This window comes from Schistocerca serialis, chromosome 2, assembly GCF_023864345.2.
Source record: "Schistocerca serialis cubense isolate TAMUIC-IGC-003099 chromosome 2, iqSchSeri2.2, whole genome shotgun sequence".
Lineage (NCBI taxonomy): Eukaryota > Metazoa > Arthropoda > Insecta > Orthoptera > Acrididae > Schistocerca > Schistocerca serialis.
In genome coordinates, this window is record NC_064639.1 from 44,547,005 (window position 1) to 44,567,866 (window position 20,862).

Consider the following 20,862-nt stretch of genomic DNA (forward strand, 5'->3'; position numbering starts at 1 on the left):
CCACCATGTGCATGACAGGTATCAAGTCACCAACAAAAAATATGTGACAAGACACTGGCACAGATTAATGGACTCCCTCCTTTTTCCTGCCTATCACCTTCTGGACCCCAATAAACATTCCTTCACGGGTGCCTCACCCTCCAGCTTTTGACAAATGACACAAAAGGTCTCAGCTTGTTACCTCTGTGTCACAGCTACATGATTGAACATTAGGCCCGTCTCTGTCCAAATGAGTATTACTTTCTCCTTGCAAAATATCATGCACTTAAATGGTTCAAGAAAATATCTTTGATGAAGGCATAAAATGGAACTTGATTACTGGTGGTGCCTGCAAAATAGCCGCAAGCCCCTCAGATGCACACTAAGGTACCATATGCTCTTCACAAGTTATTTATGCAGTATTTTCGTTAACACGCGACGTAGCTGGGCAGTGCCAGGATCTGTTCGACGTTGTGTACGACATCACATTGAAGACAGAAGGTCCTGAACTGCAAAAAGTGAAGAACGAAAGACATCACCTCAATGAAACATAAGCAAAGCAGAATGAGTCTGATGTAGATATCTTTATAAAACATTTTTGGAGGTAGAAAACGCCAATGGCAGAGGACAAAATAAATCCAGTTGCACTGTTTCTTGAAGAAGGGTCCTTTTAGCTGAAATTTCACACGTAATACACAAAATTTTATTTTTATTTATCCTTTGAATATTTTTTTTGTAACATTATTCTTTACAGCATTTTCATTTTATTGATTTACTAATATGGAAACGTGGATCCTATCACCTTGGGCGAATTTTCGGGAATAATTAGAGGCAAAACCTGAAGAGGAATAGTTCATCTTCTGGAAAGGGTAAAGTGGCAGAGCCAAGAAGAGGTAGCTATGATTTCTGTTTCATTTCTTTATTAAGATTAAATTTAATTAGACAAGTAGATACTTATACGAAAATAAAAGGGGTTAAGGTGACTCTTCACATAAAGCAGAAAATCTGCGTTTGAGTTCCTATCTGGCACACAAATTTTCATTGTCACCAATACACTCTAGACAGTTGGTGCGGAAACTTATAAACGTATATTCTGTATCATGCAGCTGTAAATCACAGCCGTGAATGCATGTCTGTAGGACAATGCATCGTACATCGGATCAACACAGGCACAACAGTATACCATTTCTTGCCTAAAACAAAGACCTCGACTTTAATAGATACGTCTCTCCCTGAGCGTGAATCACAGAATTTATGTGAGCATAGGACGTAGAGGCACAATGACTTATGGAAATTTTGATTGGTCCTGGAGGCATGCTAGGATGGCCGAGGCAGATAAGGTGACCACTCTTGTACAGTGGGAAATCTGGTTTCGAGTCCCAGTCTGCCACAAGGTTTGTCACTAACAGATTGTTCAGCAGGAGTTTCACCGTATTCAGAATTGCAAATACATTTCCTCTAGTTTTATTTTGCCCACCATGTATAAAACTGTTCCTTGCTATGATTATCTTTTTGATGCTATAACTATTCTTTCGTTTTTGCTTGCTAAGGAAAATCTCTCCAGTTTATTCGCTAATATCTCATCAGCGAATGTAGGCGACATCTTTGGAGTGAAAACGCAATGGCAACATGTCCAAACCTGTGCCTCACAGTCAGAGACAAAACGTCAGGGAATAGATTTCTAACTGCGTCACCACATTTAAGTCTGAAAGTTTACACCGAAATAAACACTGGCAGTGATACCGTACATTATATGATATACTAAGGCGACCTGAAAGGTAACATCTCAAAAATTTTCAAGCAAGATCCCTAAATGCTTCTTAAAGAAAACTAACGTTAATGACGTTATACTGCAGCCGCTTTGCCACGGTTCGCTTGGCTCGCCCCGTAAGAGCTTCGAGCCCTCCCTCGGGCATGAGTGTGTGTGTTGTCCTTAGCGTAAGTTAGATTAAGTACTGTGTAAGCCTAGGGACCGATGACCTCAGCAGTTTGGTCCCATAGAAACTTACCACCAATGGCACCACTGGTAATAACATTCTACACGCTTATTCTTCATGACTACATACTTCTTACTCAACCTACTCTCCCTGGAGTCGAACATATTTCTCCCAGTGGGAAGTCGGTTTCTTGATGTCTGTACGGCAGGATGTTTGACTTTGTTGATGGAGCCATAGCCTTACCTCTGCTTGCACGACTTCGTCACTATCAACGGGAAAGTTGTATTGGAAGCAAATGAAAATCGGATGAGGCCAAGTCAGGTACTGTATGGCAGATGATCGATGACAGAGAAGCCAAGGCGTCAGATGGTTGCAGATGTTGCGCTCCTCATGTATGATATGGCATTATCATGCTGAAATAGACGGTGCTCCATGTATGGACAAACTCTTCAAATGCCAAACTCGATTACAGCACGCTGTTTCTCGCGCACCGACATAGTTACGTCACACATCACCATCTTACATGCTGTAATTTGGAGTCCTCTAACGCAGGGTGCAGAAAATATGTAGACATGAATGTTACTAACGTTTGTTTTATTTAAAAGGCTTTAAGAAATTTCATATAAATAATACAGGGGGGTTACTTTCAGCACGCCCTCGTAGAGATATGTCTTATAAGATGTTTATGTTAGTATTTGTTTAGATTTTATGAGTGAATGAATGTGAAAACTGGATGATAAAAAATGTATACAAGTAGTGACTAGAAGCTTTTGAAATATATATTTTACTAGCTTTCGAAATATGGATACTAAAAATTTGGTGAGTAGATCAAATAACCGATTAAAGAGGTGATGAACAAAAATGGAGAGAGAAGGAGTTTATTGCACTATTTGATTAAAAGAAGGGATCGGTCGATCGAACACAACTTGCATCATCAACGAACTGTCAGTTTGTTGTGGAGTGAAGTATGCCAGGTAAAAATTGTAGAGGGAACTAAATATTAGAAATCAATAAGGAGGTTACTTGTAAGAGCAGCTGAAAGGAGTGGATAGTATCATGAAAAGAGATTATCAAATGACCATTAACAACAGTGAAACAATGGTAATTTACTACAGTTCAATTAAATCAGGTGAAGCTGAAGGAACTGGTTTAGAAAATGGAGACAGTGGAAGTAGTGGATGAGTTTTGCTGTGGGGAGAAAAGAATTGCTAAAAAAGAGAAATTTTTTTGTTTATAATATAAATATAAGAATTAGGCAGTCTTTCTTGAAGATATTTTTCAGGAATATAGACGATAAATAGTTCAGACAAGAAGAGAATACAAGCTTTTGAAATCTGGTGCAACAGGGAAGAATGTTAAACATTGGATGGGTAGTCCAATAACTGCTGGGGGGGGGGGGGGGGCATGTAGGACAATGGCTCACAGAACAACAGAGAACCTACTGTAGTGCCGCTGTTGGGGGACCGAAGCACCACTGACGAACACGGATCGGATCTCAGGTGGCTTAACGCCTCCAGCCACGACCTTGTTTACAGCCACAAGTGGAATGAGATGGAACGCTGTTTTAGCGAATACAAAGAAGACACTATTGTGCACAGATCATAGAAAGCCATGTGTTTGCTGGAAAGTACCACATGTTATAGATGCCCTCTCAAAAATGGAATCGGGACCCACAGTTTTTGGATGCTTTGAATATGTGAGATGCCGCTGAACACTGACTTCACAAAAACCAACTGTTTACTCAACATAAGAACTGCCAGCATTGACTAATTGAAGGTTAGACGCAGAGACTTGGCTATACTGCTGAGGACCCATTTCATTGGTCACGGAGACAGAAAGAGAGTGAGATGCCGTTTTTGGTGTTAAGTGGTAGGACATGCGTTATTGGTTAACTGCCTAAAGAATAGCCCAGAGAAGGGAAGCAGCATTTTCTGAGGAACATTTTTACTGGTTGACACTCTCAAGATCCTTAGCTCCAGCCAATCCAAATATAGTGAAGAGTGAAAACGCAGAAACTCGAGTTTTAGCGAACACTCAGTACAAAATTACTTCTTCATAGAAATCCACCATCATTTCTTCTTCGTAGAGAGCTATCATCACTTCACTTTCGAGGGTAATGATGACCTGGCTCTACAGCAAAACTGCAGGGACTTAGAGAGATTTGGGGCTGATCTTTACTTAGCCATTGCTGAGGGTCATTACTGTGCCATGAATGAGTGATTCTGCAGTCAGTTCAGCCTCTAAATATAATTACTATGGTGACACCAGGCCGCTAGCACAAGATAATAGCTTTCAAACCTTCAAGCTTAACTTTGAAGCATTCAGACTCAATGATAACCTTGCCTTCAGCTCTGAGCACAGGTTCAAACACACATTCCCTTCTGTAGTACTATGTGTCTTTTCTACTAACATCATGACAATCACGGTATAACTTCGCCTTTGGAATTGTTCCATGTACGCAATTATTACAGTCATACTCTGGATCCTTTTATCAGACGTGAGATTGTTTTGCTAAAATAATTTTGCCATTGACAAACTGCCTGTTGGCTTCTATATCGGGTTCTTTGGCCGACGTTCATCTAATGATTTTACTGACGTTTCGCCAGCACGAGTGGCTGGCATTGTCAAAGCTTCACCCTCCATTGCCGGTGGTGAACTGGAGCCGAGTTCGCGGCCGTAGACTATGCGTACCTGGCGCGCCAACGTCTGAGGGCTTCTCCGCGGTCATTTCCGGTGAGGTTTTCCTCTTGCTACCTGCGACGGTCCTTCGCTGCAGTACGAGAAGCCAGGATCCGTTTGCCTTAAGGCTTTCCTTATTCTTGTTGAAGCTGTTCCCGTGTTTGTGTATTTCTACAGCTTCTCTAAACAAGCGGGTGTGATAGTGCCTCTCTACAGCCAGAACTTCCCTGTCGGTGAATAAAATTGCTTAGAGAAGCTGAAAGGAACCTAACCGGTATACAATCTGGACCTGAAGACTTGCCCGTATCAAGCGATTTAATTTGCTTCGCAACCCCTAAGGTATCTACTTCTAAGAAACTCATGCTAGCAGCTGTTCGTGTTTCAAATTCTGGAATATTCCATTCGTCTTCCCTGGTGAAGGAATTTCGGAAAACTGCGTTCAATAACTCCGCTTTAGCGGCACAGTCGTCGGTAACAGCACCATCGGCACTGCGCAGCGAAGGTATTGACTGCGTCTTGCCGCTTGTGTACTTTACATACGACCAGAATTTCTTCGGATTTTGTACGAAATTTCGAGACAATGTTTCGTTGTGGAACCTATTAAAGGCATCTCGCATTGAAGTCCGTTCCAAATTTCGCGCGTCTGTAAAATATGTAGTAAATGTTTACAGAGTGAACATTAATGAAACCGAGAAGCAGGAAATGAAGGAAAAACGGTCCTATGAACCTATGTCTGGAAATCCATCGTTGCCGCGGTAGGTGGCACTGACGAATGAAATTTCCTCTTATCATGTGTCGTGTGTTCCTTGTGGGATGCAAGCTGCGTGATTGACGCAGCGTACTGTAAACAGCAGATTGATCCAGTATTCATGGCCGGAACAAGCCGAGATGGTGTCTGTGTACAACTAAGCAACCAAAACCAGTACCCTCAAAGACACGAACCACATCACACAGCATTTCAAGTCCGTTTGGGCGTTTGTGTAATAGTGGAACCTTTCAGACAGACGAACGTCCAGGGATGCTGTGGACTATGCGTACAACTGGACACAGAGCCGAAACCTAGTACAAGGTTCAGGCAAGTGGTCCACCAAAGTGGTGTAAGCCAAGGTTCTACTTTGTGCATCCTGCATTACATCCGCTATTTTCCCTACAACTTGCAAGGAGTGCTAAATAGTGCAAATGGCTCTGAGCACTATGGGACTCAACTTCTGAGGTCATTAGTCCCCGAACTAGTTAAACCTAACCAACCTAAGGACATCACACACATCCATGCCCGAGGCTGGATTCGAACCTGCGACCGTAGCGGTCCCGCAGTTCCAGACTGCAGCGCCTAGAACCGCACGGCCACTTCGGCCGGGCCCGCATCTCGTGGTCGTGCGGTAGCGTTCTCGCTTCCCACGCCCGGGTTCCCGGGTTCGATTCCCGGCGGGGTCAGGGATTTTCTCTGCCTCGTGATGGCTGGGTGTTGTGTGATGTCCTTAGGTTAGTTAGGTTTAAGTAGTTCTAAGTTCTAGGGGACTGATGACCATAGATGTTAAGTCCCATAGTGCTCAGAGCCATTTGAACCCTTTTGAACTTCGGCCGGCTGCAAGGAGTGCAAGAATTATCAACGGTGGATTTTCCTCTACGAGAGCCGACCGCTGTGGCCGGGTGGTTCTAGGCACGTCAGTCCGGAACCGCGCTGCTGCTACGGTCGCAGGTTCGAATCCTGCCTCGGGCATGGATGTGTGTGATGTCCTTAGGTTACTTAGGTTTAAGTAGTTCTACGTCTAGGGGACTGATGACCTCAGATGTTAAGTCCCATAGTGCTCAGAGCCATTTGAGCCATTTGAACCTCTAAGGGAAGGATTTTGCATCATACCATCCCAGTTACGGGATTTATATCGTCGGCCATCCATGATGTGACGTATGAACGCGTGCATTGCATCCTATGGAGGCCACATTGAACATCCATGGAGGCCACTCTGAAAATCTGTTGTGGCGTGGATGCGGTGTGCCCCTGTACCGTGTTCCAGGAAGGTTTGTTGTCGTTACACACTCACCGTCCATTTCTGAATACATGCTCAAAGGACCTTTTCTCTTCCACTTCCAGTCAGGAATCCGCCCCTGCAGTTTGTCGGTTTGGTTATGGTTCACCCTGTACATTACTACCTCCTACAAAACAAACGATGTACATAACCAGTACACGGCCCAAGTAAAGTGAAATTATTTTTTAGTCATTCGAAATTAATCTTGCAATCTAAGCAGGAATTAATTAAGTTGAGTCAAACATAACCACCCGGAAAGGGTACAAAATTATACAACCAAGTTTATAGTAAAGCAAAGTTACTGGACTTACTAATTCCAATCTAAAAGCCTATAAAACAAAGGCTATACATCATTATAATAGTTTTTCTATTTAAACAGCATGATTTTTTTTCTTATTGACGATAAAGTAAATTTTTCTTGGCCTATAGTACCAAAGAGGGGGTGGTGTGGAGGGGACGAATCGGTGGGCAGAGGGGAAGGAGTGGCAGGGGTGGGGATAGACAAGAGGGTGGCGTTGGTGGGGTGGAATGTAAAGGCGTATGGAGGACGGGCTAGCATTTAGAGCCTGAGGTTCGTCGATGACATTGTAATTCTGTCAGAGACCACAAAGGACTTGGAAGAGCAGTTGAACGGAATGGATAGTGTCTTGAAAGGAGGATATAAGATGAACATCAACAAAAGCAAAACGAGGATAATGGAATGTAGTCGAATGAAGTCGGGTGATGCTGAGGGAATTGGATTAGGAAATGAGGCAATCAACGTAGTAAAGGAGTTTTGCTATTTGGGGAGAAAAATAACTGATGACAGCGAAGTAGAGAGGATATAAAGTGTAGACTGGCAATGGCAAGGAAAGCATTTCTGAGGAAGAGAAATTTTTTAACATCGAGTATAGATTTAAGTGTCAGGAAGTCATTTTTGAAAGTACACTCCTGGAAATTGAAATAAGAACACCGTGAATTCATTGTCCCAGGAAGGGGAAACTTTATTGACACATTCCTGGGGTCAGATACATCACATGATCACACTGACAGAACCACAGGCACATAGACACAGGCAACAGAGCATGCACAATGTCGGCACTAGTACAGTGTATATCCACCATTCGCAGCAATGCAGGCTGCTATTCTCCCATGGAGACGATCGTAGAGATGCTGGATGTAGTCCTGTAGATCTGCTTACCATGCCATTTCCACCTGGCGCCTCAGTTGGACCAGCGTTCGTGCTGGACGTGCAGACCGCGTGAGACGACGCTTCATCCAGTCCCAAACATGCTCAATGGGGGACAGATCCGGAGATCTTGCTGGCCAGGGTAGTTGACTTACACCTTCTAGAGCACGTTGGGTGGCGCGGGATACATGCGGACGTGCATTGTCCTGTTGGAACAGCAAGTTCCCTTGCCGGTCTAGGAATGGTAGAATGATGGGTTCGATGACGGTTTGGATGTACCGTGCACTATTCAGTGTCCCCTCGACGATCACCAGTGGTGTACGGCCAGTGTAGGAGATCACTCCCCACACCGTGATGCCGGGTGTTGGCCCTGTGTGCCTCGGTCGTATGCAGTCCTGATTGTGGCGCTCACCTGCACGGCGCCAAACACGCATACGACCATCATTGGCACCAAGGCAGAAGCGACTGTCATCGCTGAAGACGACACGTCTCCATTCGTCCCTCCATTCACGCCTGTCGCGACGCCACTGGAGGCGGGCTGCACGATGTTGGGGCGTGAGCGGAAGACGGCCTCACGGTGTGCGGGACCGTAGCCCAGCTTCATGGAGACGGTTGCGAATGGTCCTCGCCGATACCCCAGGAGCAACAGTGTCCCTAATTTGCTGGGAAGTGGCGGTGCGGTCCCCAAACGGCACTGCGTAAGATCCTACGGTCTTGGCGTGCATCCGTGCGTCGCTGCAGTCCGGTCCCAGGTCGACAGGCACGTGCACCTTCCGCCGACCACTGGCGACAACATCGATGTACTGTGGAGACCTCGTGCCCCCACGTGTTGAGCAATTCGGCGGTACGTCCACCCGGTCTCCCGCATGCCCACTATACGCCCTCGCTCAAAGTCCGTCAACTGCACATACGGTTCACGTCCACGCTGTCGCGGCATGCTACCAGTGTTAAAGACTGCGATGGAGCTCCGTATGCCACGGTAAACTGGCTGACACTGGCGGCGGCGGTGCACAAATGCTGCGCAGCTAGCGCCATCCGACGGCCAACACCGTGGTTCCTGGTGTGTCCGCTGCGCCGTGCGTGTGATCATTGCTTGTACAGCCCTCTCGCAGTGTCCGGAGCAAGTATGGTGGGTCTGACACACCGGTGTCAATGTGTTCTTTTCTCCATTTCCAGGAGTGTATTTGTATGGAGTGAAGTGAAACATGGACGATAAATAGTTTGGACAAGAAGAGAATAGAAGCTTTTGAAATGTGGTGCTACAGAAGAATGCTGAAGATTAGATGGGTACATCACATAACTAATGAGGAAGTATTGAATAGGATTGGGGAGAAGAGAAGTTTGTGGCACAACTTGACTAGAAGAAGGGATCGGTTGGTAGGACATGTTCTGAGGCATCAATGAATCACCAATTTAGTATTGGAGGGCAGCGTGGAGGGTAAAAATCGTAGAGGGAGACCAAGAGATGAATGCACTAAGCAGATTCAGAAGGATGTAGGTTGCGGTAGGTACTGGGAGATGAAGAAGCTTGCACAGGATAGAGTAGCATGGAGAGCCGCATCAAACCAGTCTCAGGACTGAAGACCACAACAACAACAACATAGTAACAAGCTATGCTGCATGCATAAAACTACCCGACAGAACAAATCAGTGAAGGCAACTGGAATAACAAGTGAACATTCAACAGAATAAAACATAAACTTCATCAAAGAAAATAAAATCCTTAGCAAGCCGAAAGAATTAATTACAAAAATGCGTATGTTATCTGTACAAAGGAATTACAGATGTACAACAACGAAACTTTTTATAGTAATTCCATAAAGCAATGACCTATCTTAAAACGTTCTTGGCTTAGAAATAAAGGAGATACAACAACAGAACAAAACACAGTCTTCATCAGAGAGAATAAAACGTTTGAGTAGAATAAATTAATTGCTAAGGTTTCAGGTTACCTGCCCAGGGCAGATATGGAAATAGAGCAGAACCAAAACATTCAAACTAATTAAATAAATATGAATAGACTTGTATGGGATAGACTAGCGTGGAGAAGCTACATCGAAACTGCCTACAGACTGAAGATCATAACAAACAACAATGATGTTATAATGGATGTGTGGTGCAATAGTTACATAGATATGAAAATGTTTCAACAAGACAGACTAGCGTATACAGCTGCAGCAGACCAGTGTTGGGTGGTAAATACTACAGTATCAATACAATACTCCCTTTGCAATGTCAACCAGCCACTAGTAGAACTGAGAGTACATGACCTGAATTTCTTTATAATCCATTCTCACTTGCGAAGTAAGCAATGACTCACCTCTGCATTACCGTAGGGTACTAGCGAAAGGTTCATCAGCTCCGGGGCTCTGAGGTAGGCCGGCAGCAGCTTGCTGGTTATGAATTCCCTGGAATAAGGGCACAGCGTTTCGTAGTAGACAGCCACGTCTACAGGAATCACCTCCCGCTTCTTCTCTTCAGGTACACTTCTTGATTCCTGAAATGTAAATCATGATTTTATCTCTGGGACAAGTACTTTTCTTTATTGCGACAGGCCAATTTCTAAGAAAACTGACACCAATGCATCAGAAAAGACTTCTTAAAACCGCCGAAAGGTACTGTATTCTTTTTCCTTTTTCCCTGCCCTTTATCCCATATCTACCTGGGGTCGTCGTGTTCATCTGGATTTGTCAGTGTTAATGGTGCAGGGTCGCCGAATGCCCTCCCTTTAGTCACCCCTCCCCCTCCCCCCCCCCCCCCCCCCCCAATCCGTCCTGCTAGTCCTGGATAGAATTTCTTAACCCATCTGTCTACATGCAGTGTTGTCCCATGTGAAAGTGTGACAACTTGTTGTACATCGTGTAACTGAGGCTTGGGAATGGGTACCAGCTCAGTATTCACTAGTCGAATGTGGGAAACCGCCTACGAACCACATCCAGGCTATCTGGCACACCAGCCCTCGTATTTTATAGCCGAAAGGCTTATCCGTGTATCTGGGAAATGTATTTCCGTCAAGTGAAACGTTCGATTGTGAGGTGTCTCTTCTGAGTACCTCCATTTGCGCTGATCAAATCAGATGCCAGAGAGAAAAATGCACAATGCTTTTGCCTGTTTACATATTACAAGAGAAATATTAAATCCATGGACTATTCCAGTCAGTTTATAAGAAGAGATCTCGCTCGTCACTGTAGAATGTCTGTATGAGAAGGTATGGGAGAATGCAAGCACATCACTGGACGACTACGTCACAGGACTTCTTCCCGGTCACAAGCCATTGCAGATGCCGCAGGGTCCAAAGTTGGCCTGGTCGTCAGTTCCTCAACACTAACGCGCAGATGAGCTGCGATCGAAAGGATCTTACAGGATTACACGCCTCTATAGAGCACGATGCTTTCAGATATTGGTAAATTAAAAGTTACTCAGGAGCGCTCCTTTGGCAAGCATATGATTTGGCGTACCGGTAGAGAATGAATGGCTTTACACAAGGGGAACAAAAGTTGATAGTAAATTAGTGTCTCATTGGAAGAAGAAGTCATCTCAATCGTGGGTCGAAAAAGAGTTACACATACACACACACAAACACACACACACACACACACACGTCACATAAAGCATCTACCCCGTGAGTCCAAAAAATTTCCAGACTTGATCAATAAAAATGGAGAAATGTGAAGGTGGCTTCAGCTTTTCAGATGCTCTTCATAGTATCATCTCATTTGAGTCCAACGCACCGAACGCTGGTATAACCACGTGAAGCTGCCACGGAAGTCCTTCTTTAGGATGTCGTTCAACTCGTAGGTCACATTGGCTTGGATGTCGGTTAGGTCCTCAAAGCATTGACCGTTCATGTGAATATCTGCACTTTGCCTTTTTCTTTTTGCTGTGTTTGTATTGAGAACACCAAGTCACCGCGGTGATTTTTTCCAGGAAATATTGCCCGCGTTTTGTGTTACAGTCAAGTCGCGGATGGCACTTACGTCGGTGTTTTTTGTTCGGCATACAGGACATGGAGGACAAACAGTACACAAACTTCTTTCTCCTCCGAAAAATTTTGGCTTAGAGATGACACTCCACGGTGATTTGTGATACAATAACGTTGACACACTACGTCAGCTACCTAACACTACCTGCTCATAACTTGCCGTTGTTTACAGTTGTTAGTTAAAGGCGCCCCTAGGTACTGCTGTGACGTCGCGTGTGCGCCAGGAGCGAAATCAGTCTCAGAACGTTTTGGACGGACAGTGTACGCTAACTCCATCTGCGATCAGCTTACAGATCATTGTGTTTTTGTCTTTCTCTGCTCGAGTACGGTTTCTAATCTGTCGTCATTTGAGTGCAAGAAGAGCTGATACAAACGTAGATTACGTACTGCCATTGTTGTAATTTCTGTTGTTTTGTTACTGGAACAGTAAGACTTATTTACCGAGTGTTGGGGTTGACGTACATACTGATGTTCATAACGGAAGAAGAGCAAAGACAGAAAAAAATAAATGATTATGAATGAAACAAGGTAAACAATAAAACTTTGCGCAACACTGTAAAGGTTCTGGCTCTTGAAAAGTATGCATTACAGAATTCTCATTTTACAAGCTTGAGTATGAAATGTATGTGAAAAATTCTTTCACTGAAATAGCTACAGAAGAACAAAATAGGCCCAAAAGGGGAAAGGAGAATTCATGGTGCTGCAGGATGTAGTCTTCATGGCACGTCAATTAAAAACTCAGTTACTTTGAGCTTATGTTTGTAGTAAAATTTCAATATCTTGTGAATCACATGGTCTGTAGATACAATATGCAAGCAAAAGTATCCTGAACCCCAAAAAACATAAGATTTTCATACTCGGTGCATTGTGCTGCCACCTACTGACAGGTATTCGATATCAGCGACCTCAGTAGTCTTTAGACATGGTGAGAGAGCAGAATGGGACGCTCTGCGTTACTCATGGACTTCGAACGTGGTCAGGTGATTGGCTGTCACTTGTGTCATTGTCTGTACGCGAGATTTCCATACTCTTAAACATCCCTAGGTCCACTGTTTCCGATGTGATAGTTAAGTGGAAACTTGAAGGAACATATACAGCACAAAAACGTACAGGCCGACCTTGTCTGTTGACTGGCAGAGACCGCTGGCAGTTGGTCGTAATGTTTAATAGGCAGACATTATCCAGACCATCACACAGGAATTCCAAACTGCATCAGGATCCACTGCAAGTACTATGACAGGCGGGAGGTGAGAAAATTTGGATTTCATGGTCGAACGGCTGCTCACAAGCCATTGCCATTCATCACGCCGGTAAATGGCAAACGACGCCTCGCTTGGTGTAAGAAGCGTAAACATTGGACGATTGAACAGTAGAAAAGCGTTGTATGGAGTGACAAACCACGGTACACAATGTGGCGATCGGATGGCAGGGTGTGGGTATGGCGAATGCCCGGTGGACAGACGTCATCTGTCAGCGTGTGTAGTGCCGACAGCAAAATTCGGAGGCGGTGGTGTTACGGTGTCGTCGTGTTTATCATGGAGGGAGCTTGCACCCTTTGTTGTTTTGTGTAGTACCATCACAGCACAGGCCTATATTGATGTTTTAAGCACCTTCTTGCTACCCACTGTTGAAGAGCAATTCGGGGATGGCATCTTTTAACACGATCGAACACCTGTTCATAATGCACGGCCTGTGGCGCAGTCCCTGTAATTGACTGGCCTGCGCAGAATCCTGACCTGAATCCTGTAGAACACCTCTGGGATTGGAAGCTATCATCAAGAATGAAGGTGGGCCAACACCATATTGAATTCCAGTATTACCGATGGAGGGCACCACGAACTTGTAAGTCATGTTCAAGCAGGTGTCCGGATAATTTTGATCACATAGTGTATCTCAGAACGGAGACTGAAGCCATTTATAAATCTAACGTTGGGGATGCCAGTTGTAATATCGACCTTGTAATTGATATTTAAAGACATACCGTACCTGACTATCCATTTATATTATTCATGCATTAACTGCTTATGTTTTCTTTTTATAATAAAGTTAAAGTACTGCAGTGAAAAGAAAAAGCTATTCACCTGATAAAAACCACGGAACTGTAAAATTGTGCATTGATCAAAACATAGAGAAGGTAGTTTCTCACTCATTTTCATTGAACCAGAAATGTAGTAAGTCAACTCATACAAATACTTAGGTGTAAAAAAATTGTAGGGATATTAAATAGAATGACCTCATGGGCTCATTCAAAGGTAAAGCCGGTGGCAGACATCATTTCATTGATAAAGTGATGGGAAAATGCACTAAGTCTGCTTTCAGAAAATTTTGTACAACCAACCCATCCTAGAATACTGCCCAAGTGTTCAGGACCCATTCCAAATAGAACTGACAGATGATATTGAAGACAGGCAAGGAAGGAGCCTAAAAATGGTTCAAATGGCTCTGAGCACTATGGGACTTAACATCTATGGTCATCAGTCCCCTAGAACTTAGAACTACTTAAACATAACTAACCTAAGGACATTACACAACACCCAGTCATCACGAGGCAGAGAAAATCCCTGACCCCGCCGGGAATCGAACCGGGCGTGGGAAGCGAGAACGCTACCGCACAAGGAAGGAGTCTCCACGCGTGCACTATCTGAGATAAGAGACCGAGAATCGTCTGTCAGATAGTGCCGTCGTCCCCCGGAAACGTTGCAATACAAGACAACGGTCAATCCTTCCAACACCGGAAAAGCAAAAAGAATGGTCCCTTCTCAGAGCCAACTCTGACGATTGCAAACCTAAACGTAGAGGGTATCACCAAAAACAAACAACAAATCATATCACAACTTTGCCGCACGCACAAATGGGACATACTGTGTATACAAGAAACACACAAGAAAGAAGGGGCAATATGACCAGAAACAGAAGGAATGAAATTAGCCATAGAAAATCCACATCCTAAATACGGCAGCACTGTCTTCACAAAACCTGAGATGGCCATAATATCAACTAACAGAACTACATACAATAACATAGAATTACTGACTGTCGAGTGTAGCACCTTCGTCAGTATACAAGCCGCCCGGAGAGAACTTGACTTTGCCGCCAAACTTCAACAACCAGAAAACACAGTTCATCTTAGGAGACTTCAACTGCCAGAGCACATCATGGGGCTACAAACATACAGACGACAACGGACATAAATTAGAGCAGTGGGCGGAAATAAATAACTTATCCCTGACCCATGACCCCAAGCTACCATGCTCGTTCAGCAGCAAAATCTGGAAGCGCGAATACAACCCTGATATTTGTTTTGTAAGCGCAAACGTGGAAGACCGATGCTTAAAACCTGCATACGCACCTCTTACTAAAACACAACACCGACCTATCGGAATCCAAATATACGCTACTTTGAGAACAACGAAAATACCATTCCGCAGGCGCTTCAACTTTAAAAAAGCTAAATGTACAGAATATGCTGTGGAACTGGATGCAGAAATAAAAAATCTACACCCAATTCCAGAAAATTATCAAACTTTCGTAGAGACCCTCCAAAAGATTTCTCGAAGACACATACCCCGAGGCTGCAGAGAGCATTTCATCCCAGGTCTCTCTGACGAATCAAAGAACATCCTGAGGGAGCACGAAATGCTTTACGAACAGGACCCCTTTAGTGAAGAAGTAGCCTAATGTGGAGAAGCGCTAATGGAAATGATTAGTGAATCAAGACAAAGGAAATGCGTCGAAACTCTGGAAAGAATGGATATGACCCACAGTAGCAAAGTCGCTTGGAACTTAATAAAAAAACTTAATTGTGACTTTGGGACAGCTAAACAATGCTCTTCAGTAACACCCAATCACATTGCCCATCAGCTCCTACTAAATGGAAAACCCAACAAGAAATGCCAGAAAATAAAAATCAGCAGAATTCAGAGTCAAGAGTCAAGCATGTTCAAAATATCATGTACCATGAAAGATCTTAATCACGGAATGAACTCAATGAAAAACAGGAAAGCAGCGGGAGTCGAAGATATATGCGTGGAACAGATCAAACAGCTCGGACCTAGTTCCAAGCAATGGATCCTGCAGCTCTTCAACCATTGCTTGAAAACGTGTAAGATCCCAAAGATGAGGAGGAAATCAAAGGTAGTGGCCTACTAAAACCGGGGAAAGACGCAGGTCAACCGAAGAACTACCGCCCAATAGCACTCCTGTGCCATCTGTACAAACTGTACGAACGAATAATCCTAAACTGCATAGCAAATATCGCAGACCAAAAGCTCATTCCCCAACAGGCTGGATTCAGAGCCGGGAAATCATTCACCAGTCAAATCCTAGCACTCACAGAACACATAGAGAAAGGGTTTGAAAACAAACAAATAACAGGTGTAGCATTCGTGGACTTAAGTTCTGCATACGACACCGTCAACCACAGAAAGCTCATGGAAAAACTGTACTGTACATTTAAGGATCATCAGATCACAAAAATCATTGAATCTCTGCTGCAAAACAGACAGTTCTATGTAATGCTGGACGGAAAAAAAAGCCGATGGCGCCGACAAGAGAACGGTCTCGCCCAGGGCAGTGTGCTGGCCCCCAACTATTTAACCTATACACCAATGACCAACCAACACCGGAACGTACTACCCACTTCTTGTATGCCGATGATCTGGCCATTACAGCGCAAGGAAATAGCTTCGAGGAAGTAGAAGGGAAATTAGAAAGCTCGCTACACGTAATGTCTGAACACTATAAAGAGAACTCCCTCAAATCATATCCATCTAAGACACAGGTTAGCGCTTTCCACCTCCGCACAAAACAGGCAAACAGGAAGCTGAACGTCACCTGGAATGGCAACAAACTGGACCATACCGACAAACCAACATACCTCGGTGTCGTGCTGGATAGATCACTGACGTACAGATATCACTGTGAAAAAACCTGACAAAAAGTTGCTGCCAGGAACAATATTTTAAGAAAACTGACAAATAGTAAATGGGGAGCTAGTCCGACTGTATTACGAACAACTGATCAAGCACTTTGCTTCTCCATGGCAGAATGTGCATGCCCTGTATGGTCTCGATCCACACATGCCAAAAAAGTCACTACAATTCTTAATGAAACATGCAGGCTAACAACAGGATGCACGAAACCCACTCCACTTGGGAAAATATACAAAGCAGCTGGATTCTCATCCCCTGAATCCCGAAGAATTGCGCACGAACATACAGAAAAATTTAAACAGATTTTCGACGAGCGCCACCCGCTGCATGGTTCTTCATGTGGACGTAGCAGACTTAAACCCCGCAAGAGATTTCTCACTAGTGAATTGAACGAGCCTCCAAAGGACTACCCTGCCTCACGAGAAATACCCAGCGGCAGTACATCAAGCTGGGAGATTTGGAGAACACTGAACCGCATCAGAACAGGCGTAGCACGAGTTAAAGCAAACCTAGTCAAATGGGGCTTCAAGGACGAAGGAGACAACAAATGCGACTGTGGTGAAGTTCAGGATATGGAACACCTTCTACAGTGCTCCATCTGCCCCACAAGGTGTACCCTTGACGAACTATGGCTTGAGAAGAGAGGAACATTGGACTGGGCCCGACATTTGGCTGAAAGGCTTTGAAACAAATCTCCGGACACGAAAAAGTAAAGTAAAGAAGACAGGCAGCACGTATGGTCACGGATTTGTTTGATCCATGGATGAAAGTCACGGACATGCTGAAAAAAACTGAAGTAGCAAGACACTTGAAGACAGACATTATCTGTTCCACGAACCTCCGTTTATTTTCTTCCAAGGACCAGTAGGTGAGGGATCTAGGAATGTACTACGGCTCCCTGCGTATCACTCAGGTAGGGGGCTGCGAAGACAAGATCGAACTAATTAATACGCGCACAGAGTATTTAAATTTCACTCTATTCACTCCAAACGCGAATAAAATGGGAAAAAGCTCCAATAAGTGGCACCATGGGAAATATCCTCTGCCGTGCTGTACAAGGTGGTTCAGCAATGTGTCAGCAGTCTTTGCCTCCAGTGATCCTTGACGATAGTGCATCGCCTTGCTGCCTCTTTGGTTTGATCGACTGTGGCCAGCAGTTTTCCCTCCAGAGCGTAGTGAGGGCAGAGAGGTGTTGTTTAGGCGTGTGCGCCGCGACGCCGGAGATCGATTGGGCTGTTGAGAGTCGGCTAACCAGTGGGGTGGCGGGCTGCTTCTGACGGTTAACGGGACTAGGTCGTGTACACAAAGGCGAAACCTTGAAAAATTTGTCAGTTTTCTAAATAGTGAAGTTCAAAGGATAAGGTTGTAAGCCAATGAAATGCTTAGCATCTTTCAACAGATCTTTTGGGGAAAGTTTGAAGTATGAACCACAGCTTTCCGTCTCACACTTTTTTCTAAATCGTATTTTGTGCTCCAAGCTAAATAGAGCATGTTAGGCAGGTAGTTTAGAAATTTTAAAAAGAGAAATCGATGTTAGTGAAGTTCGGTGGTAGGAGGAACAGAACTTCTGATCAGGCGAATACAGTGTTATAAATACAATGTCACAAAGAGGTATTGCAGGAGTGAGTTTAATAATAAGAAAAATACGAATGCGCTAAGCTACTATGAACATCATGGTGAAAGCATTATCATATCCAAGAGACACACGATGGCCACACCTACCACGGTACTAGAATTTTATATCCCAACGATGAAGAGAATGAAGAAATGTATGAAGAGACAAAAGAAATTATTCAGATATATGTGACGGGAAACTGGAATTCGAAATAGGAAAAGCAAGAGAAGAAAAATTGTAGATGAATATGGGCTGTGGGAAAGAAAAGAAAGAGGAAGCCACCTGCGAGAATTCTGCATAGAGTATCATCACTAGCACGTGGTTTAAGAATCATGAAAGTACGTTATATAATTGGAAGAGACCTGGTGATACCGGAAGGTTTCAAATTGAATGTATAGTGGTAAGACAGAGATTATGAAAGCGGATTTTAAATTAAGACAGTTCCAAGGGCAGATGTGGATTCTGGCCACAATTAATTGCTTATGAACTTCATATTAAAACCAAAGAAACAGAAAAAGATAAGAAATTAAGGAGATGGGACTTGGATAAGTTGCAAGAACCAGAGTTTGTTACAAGTTTCATAGGGAGCAATTGCAACGACTGACTAGAACAGAGAAAAGGAATGCAGTAGAAGACGAGTGGATAGCTTTAAGGTAAAAACACAAGTCCTAGTAGAAACCCTTGGATAAGACAGCAGATATTGATTTAATTGATGAAAGTTGAAAACATAAAAATGCAGCAAATGAAGCAGGCGGAAGGGAATGCAAAAGTGTAAAAAATGAGATTGTCAAGAAGTGCAAAATGGCTAATCAGGAATAGCTAGAGCACAAATTAAAGGATTTAGAAGCATATTTCATTAGTAGAAAGATATATATACCGCCTATAGGAAAATGAAAGAGACCATTGGAGAAAAGAGAAGCACCTGTGTGAATATCAAGAGATAAGATGAAAATCAGTCCTAAGCAAAGAACGGATAGATGAAAGACGGAAGGGGTATATAGACGGTCTATACAGGCGAGAAAACTTGAAGACAATATTGTGGAAATAGAACAGGACACAGATGAAGATGAAATGGGAGAGACGATACCGCTAGAAGAATTTGACGGAGCGCTGAATGACCTAACTAGAAACAAGGCCACTGGAGTAAAGTACATTCCGCCAAAACTACTGATAGGCTTGGGAGAGCCAGTCATGACGAATCTCTTCCATTTGGTATGCGAGCTGTATGAGACAGGAAAAATACGTTCAGACTTAAAGAAGAAGGTAATAATTCCAAATTCCAAAGAAAGTAATTGCTGACAGGCGTGAAAATTGCCGAACTAACAGCTTAATATGTCACGATTGCAAAATACTAACGCGCATTCTTTACAGAAGAATGGAAAAGAAGGTGGCGAAGATCCGTTTATATTTCGGGAAATGTAGGGACACGCGAAGCAGTACTGATCATACGACTTATCTTGGAAGATCTACATCTACATCTACGTGATTACTCTGCTATTCACAATAAAGTGCCTGGCAGAGGGTTCAATTAACCACCTTCAAGCTGTCTCTCTACCGTTCCACTCTCGAACGGCACGCGGGGAAAACGAGCACTTAAATTTTTCTGTGCGAGCCCTGATTCATCTTAATTTATCGTGATGATCATTTCTCCTTATGTAGGTGGGTGCCAACAGAATGTTTTCGCAATCGGAGGAGAAAACTGGTGTTTGAAATTTCATGAGAAGTTCCCGTTGCAACGAAAAACGCCTTTGTTTTAATGATTGCCACTCCAATTCACGTATCACGTATGTGACACTATCTCCCCTATTTCGTGATAATACAAAACAAGCTACCCTTCTTTGTACTTTTTCGATGTCATCCTTCAGTGCCGCCTGATGCGGATCCCACACTGCACAGCAATACTCCAGAATATGGCGGACAAGCGTGGTGTAAGCAGTCTCTTTAATAGACTTGTTGCACATTCTAAGCGTTCTGCCAATGACTCGCAGTCTTTGGTTTGTTCTACCCACAATATTATCTATGTGATCGTTCCAGTTTAGGTTATTTGTAATTGTAATCCCTAAATATTTAGCTGAATTTACAGCCTTCAGATTCGTGTGACTTACCGCGTAATCGAAATTTGCTGTTTTCGTTTAGTAGTCATGTGAATATCTTCACACTTTTCTTTATTCAGGGTGAATTGTCACTTTTCGCACCATACAGATATCTTACCTAAATGATTTTGCAAGTTGTTTTGATCATCTGATGACTTTACAAGACGGTATATGACAGCATCATCTTCAAACAATCTAAGACGGATACTCAGATTGTCTCCTATGTCGTTAATATAGATCAGGAACAACAGAGGACCTATAACACTTCCTTGGGGAAAGCCGGATATTACTTCTGTTTTACTCGATGACTTTCCGTCTATTACTACGAACTGTGACCTTTCTGACAGGAAATCACGAATCCAGTCTTTAATGCGATTCTGTTTGTTTTAGTTATTCGGGAGTTGGCCGTCTGGTTTTAAATTTTCTTTGCTTTTTGCCTTTCATTTGATTG

At 43.6% G+C, this 20,862-nt stretch overlaps 1 protein-coding gene across 1 annotated transcript in view; it reads right to left on the reverse strand.

Moving 5' to 3' along the window:
• The window catches only part of LOC126455437 (gamma-interferon-inducible lysosomal thiol reductase-like), a 115,251-nt gene that overhangs the window by 79,108 nt on the left and 15,281 nt on the right, over positions 1-20,862 (reverse strand). The window contains exon 2 of the mRNA XM_050091186.1: positions 10,111-10,287. Coding sequence (XP_049947143.1) covers positions 10,111-10,287 — 177 coding nt within the window. The remainder of the gene's footprint in view (positions 1-10,110; positions 10,288-20,862) is intronic.